This window comes from Oncorhynchus gorbuscha, linkage group LG13 (genome assembly GCF_021184085.1).
Source record: "Oncorhynchus gorbuscha isolate QuinsamMale2020 ecotype Even-year linkage group LG13, OgorEven_v1.0, whole genome shotgun sequence".
NCBI classification, from domain to species: domain Eukaryota; kingdom Metazoa; phylum Chordata; class Actinopteri; order Salmoniformes; family Salmonidae; genus Oncorhynchus; species Oncorhynchus gorbuscha.
The window spans coordinates 2128434-2132754 of record NC_060185.1 but is presented as its reverse complement, the minus strand read 5'-3'; the positions used below and the strand labels follow the sequence as shown (position 1 = coordinate 2132754).

Here is a 4321-nt window from a genome sequence, read left to right as displayed (position 1 = left end):
CATACATAGACTGATCTCTGATCTGGCAGAGACATTGCTTGCTGTTTGGGGGTTTTAGGCTGAGTTTCTCTCAGAGTTTGTGACATCTGCAGATGTAAAAGGGATTGTATGGATAAATAGACTGATCTCTGCGCTGGAAAAGGCACAAAACGAAACAACACCTCACAAAGGCACAAACAGAATGAACGGAACTAAATATGGAGCCCAGGTGAGTAATTAACACAGGTGAAATCAATGAGAGACAGGGCTACGTTCCAGAACACCAAGAAACAGGGCTACGTTCCAGAACACCAAGAAACAGGGCTACGTTCCAGAACACAAAGAAACAGGGCTACGTTCCAGAACACAAAGAAACAGGGCTACGTTCCAGAACACCAAGAAACAGGGCTACGTTCCAGAACACAAAGAAACAGGGCTACGTTCCAGAACACAAAGAAACAGGGCTACGTTCCAGAACACAAAGAAACAGGGCTACGTTCCAGAACACAAAGAAACAGGGCTACGTTCCAGAACACAAAGAAACAGGGCTACGTTCCAGAACACAAAGAAACAGGGCTACGTTCCAGAACACAAAGAAACAGGGCTACGTTCCAGAACACAAAGAAACAGGGCTACGTTCCAGAACACAAAGAAACAGGGCTACGTTCCAGAACACAAAGAAACAGGGCTAAGTTCCAGAACACCAAGAAACAGGGCTACGTTCCAGAACACAAAGAAACAGGGCTACGTTCCAGAACACAAAGAAACAGGGCTACGTTCCAGAACACAAAGAAACAGGGCTACGTTCCAGAACACAAAGAAACAGGGCTACGTTCCAGAACACAAAGAAACAGAACACAAGGTTGACTAAGAAAATATATACAGAACGCTGTGCTTTGGTCCAATCAATCTACATACAATACGCCATAATGACAAAGCATAGAAATGTTTGTAGAAATGTTTGCTAATTTATTAAAAATTAAAAACGGAAATATCACATTTACATAAGTATTCAGACCCTTTACTCAGTACTTTGTTGAAGCACCTTTGGTAGTGACTTCTGCCTCTAATTGGGTATGACACTACAAGCCTGACACCTGTGTCTGGGAGTTTCTCTCATTCTTTGCAGATCCTCTCAAGCTCTGTCAGGTTGGATGGGAAGCGTCACGCACAGCTATCTTCAGGTCTCTTCAGAGATGTTCAATCGGGTTCAAGTCCAGGCTCTGGCTGGGCCACTCAAGGACATTCAGAGACTTGCCACTCCTGCATTGTCTTGGCTGTGTGCTTAGGGACATTGTCCTATTAGAAGGTGAATCTTCACCCAGTCTGAGGTCCTGTGCGCTCTGGAGCAGGTTTTCATCAATGATCTCTCTGTACTTTGCTCCGTTCATCTTTCCCTCGATCCTGACTAGTCTCCCTGTCCCTGCCGCTGAAAAACATCCTCACAGCATGATGCTGCCACCACCATGCTTCACCGTAGGGATGGTGCCAGGTTTCCTCCAGACGTGACGCTTGGCATTCAGGCCAAAGACTATCATCTTGGTTTCATCAGACCAGTGAATCTTGTTTCTCGTGGTCTGAAAGTCTTTTGGTGCCTTTAGGCAAACCAAGTGGGCTGTGTGCCTTTTACTGAGTCATGTGCCTTTTACTGAGGTGTGGCTTCTGTCTGGCTACTCTACTGCAAAGGCCTGATTTCTCGAGTGCTGCAGGAATGATTGTCCTTCTGGAAAGTTCTCCCATCTCCACAGAGGAACTCTAGAGCTCTGTCAGAGAGACGATCTGGTTCTTGGTCATCTGACGAAGGCCCTTCTCCCCAGATTGATCAGTATGGCCGGTCGGCCAGCTCTCATTCTTCCATTTAAGAATGATGGAGGCCACTGTGTTCTTGGGGACCTTCAAATGCTGCAGAATGATGGAGGCCACTGTGTTCTTGAGGACCTTCAATCAATGATGGAGGCAGAATGATGATGGAGGCCACTGTGTTCTTGGGGACCTTCAATGCTGCAGAATGAGACTTTTTTGGGGACCTTCAATGCTGCAGAATGATGACCTTTTCCCTTCAGATCTTTTTGTGCCTTTCCCAGATCACACACCCTGTTTCAGAGCTGTCTGGACAATTCCTTCGACCTCATGGGTTGGTTTTTGCTCTGATGCACTGTCAGCTGTGGGATCTTATATAGACAGGTGTGTGCCTTTCCAAATCATGTCCAATCTATTGAATTTACCACAGGTGGACTCCAATCAAGTTGTAGAAACATCTCAAGGATGATCAACGGAAACAGGATGCACCTGAGCTCAATGTTGAGTCTCATAGTAAAGGGTCTGAATACTGTTTCAGTTTTATATTTAATACATTTGCTAAAATTATTAAAAGCCTGCTGTCACTTCATCATTATTGTCACGCCCTGATTTTAGAGATCCTTTTTATTCTCTATGTTTGGTTAGGTCAGGGTGTGACACGGGTGGGAGAGTCTGTTATCTATTCTTTGTTTTTGGCCGTGTGTGTGTGTGTGTGTGTGTGTGTGTGTGTGTGTGTGTGTGTGTGTGTGTGTGTGTGTGTGTGTGTGTGTGTGTGTGCGTGTGCGTGCGTGTGTGTGCGTGTGTGCGTGCGTGTGTGTGTGAGGCAGTGTGTGTTTTGTGTCTGTGTGTGTGTGTGTGTGTGTGTGTGTGTGATGTGTGTGTGGTTCCCAAACAGAGGCAGCTGTCTATCGTTCTCTCTGAATTGGGAAGTTGTCATTTTCCTTTTGTTTAGGTTTTGTTCTTTTCTGGCATCTTCTTTTCTGTTTAGTGTTTAGTACCAGACAACAAGCTTCTTTTCTGTTTAGTGTTTAGTACCAGACAACAAGCTTCTTTTCTGTTTAGTGTTTAGTACCAGACAACAAGCTTCTTTTCTGTTTAGTGTTTAGTACCAGACAACAAGCTTCTTTTCTGTTTAGTGTTTAGTACCAGACAACAAGCTTCTTTTCTGTTTAGTGTTTAGTACCAGACAACAAGCTTCTTTTCTGTTTAGTGTTTAGTACCAGACAACAAGCTTCTTTTCTGTTTAGTGTTTAGTACCAGACAAGTACCAGACAACAAGCTTCTTTTCTGTTTAGTGTTTAGTACCAGACAACAAGCTTCTTTTCTGTTTAGTGTTTAGTACCAGACAACAAGCTTCTTTTCTGTTTAGTGTTTAGTACCAGACATTTTAGAATAAGTTCTTTTCTGTTTAGTGTTTAGTACCAGACAACAAGCTTCTTTTCTGTTTAGTGTTTAGTACCAGACAACAAGCTTCTTTTCTGTTTAGTGTTTAAACAGAAAAGTAGCATACTCAGCAGGGGGAAGTGGATACATATGTATTCAGTTGTTTACTGTTTACTGTGCCCATGTATTAGGCTGCTTAAGCAATTAGGACTGAGGGGTTGTGGCCAATATAGCGCGGCAGAGGGCTGTTCTGGATGTAGACCATCAGCATCCAAATGACCTGTTTATAAAGTGACAGAGGGCCTAAGGGCTGCAGGTTGAGTTCTCCCAAGGGATAAATCCATTCTATGAATTCATTGCAGATCATCTGTCAGCTGACTGAATGAGGGACAAATTCAATATCCCCCCCCAAAAAATGTATGAATGCAGTCTGTACCCCTCATTTTTGACCTCTTCCCCCATCTCTGTCTCCCAGGAGAGCTGAAGGAGATTAAACATGACATCTCTAGTTTACGCTACGAACTCCTGGAGCAGAAGAACCACAATACGGAGGAGTTAGCTGAGCTGATCCGGAGACTGGGAGAGAAGATACCTGCCGAGCAGCAGAGGCATCAGGGTATATAGGTATATGTATCCTACATCATCTAGGATCAATGATGAGTGAGCTGATCAGGAGGAGACTGGGAGAGAGGACACCTGCGGAAACACCAGCCACATACGCTGAACATATAAAACATCGTACCTATTTCCATGACTGAGTCCAGGTGAAAGATATCATCCCTTATTGATGTCACTTGTTAAATCCACTTCTATCAGTGTAGATGAATGGGAGGAGACCTGGTTAAAGAAGGATTTTTAAGCCTTGAGACAATCGAGACATGGATTGTGTCTGTGTGGAATTCAGAGGGTGAATGGGCAAGACAAAATATGTAAGTGCCTTGGAACGGGGGTATGGTAGTAGGTGCCAGGAGCATCGGTTTGTGTCAAGAACTGCAACGCTGCTGGGTTTTACACACTCATCAGTTTCCCGTGTGTATCTCGAACGGACAACCACCCAAAGGACATGCAGACAACTTGAACAGGACCCTGTGGAACACTTTCAACACCTTGTAGACAACTTGGGCCACATCCCTGTGGAACACTTTCATTGTAGAGTCAA

At 44.4% G+C, this 4321-nt stretch overlaps 1 protein-coding gene across 3 annotated transcripts in view; it reads left to right on the top strand.

Annotated features, from left to right (window-relative positions):
- The window catches only part of trpc6b (transient receptor potential cation channel, subfamily C, member 6b), a 67254-nt gene extending 63248 nt beyond the window's left edge, over positions 1-4006 (top strand). For all 3 annotated transcript variants that reach the window (XM_046296349.1, XM_046296350.1, XM_046296348.1), the window contains one exon: positions 3638-4006. In XM_046296349.1, coding sequence (XP_046152305.1) covers positions 3638-3786 — 149 coding nt within the window. In that variant the 3' untranslated portion in view covers positions 3787-4006. The remainder of the gene's footprint in view (positions 1-3637) is intronic.
- Positions 4007-4321: the final 315 nt, after the last annotated feature.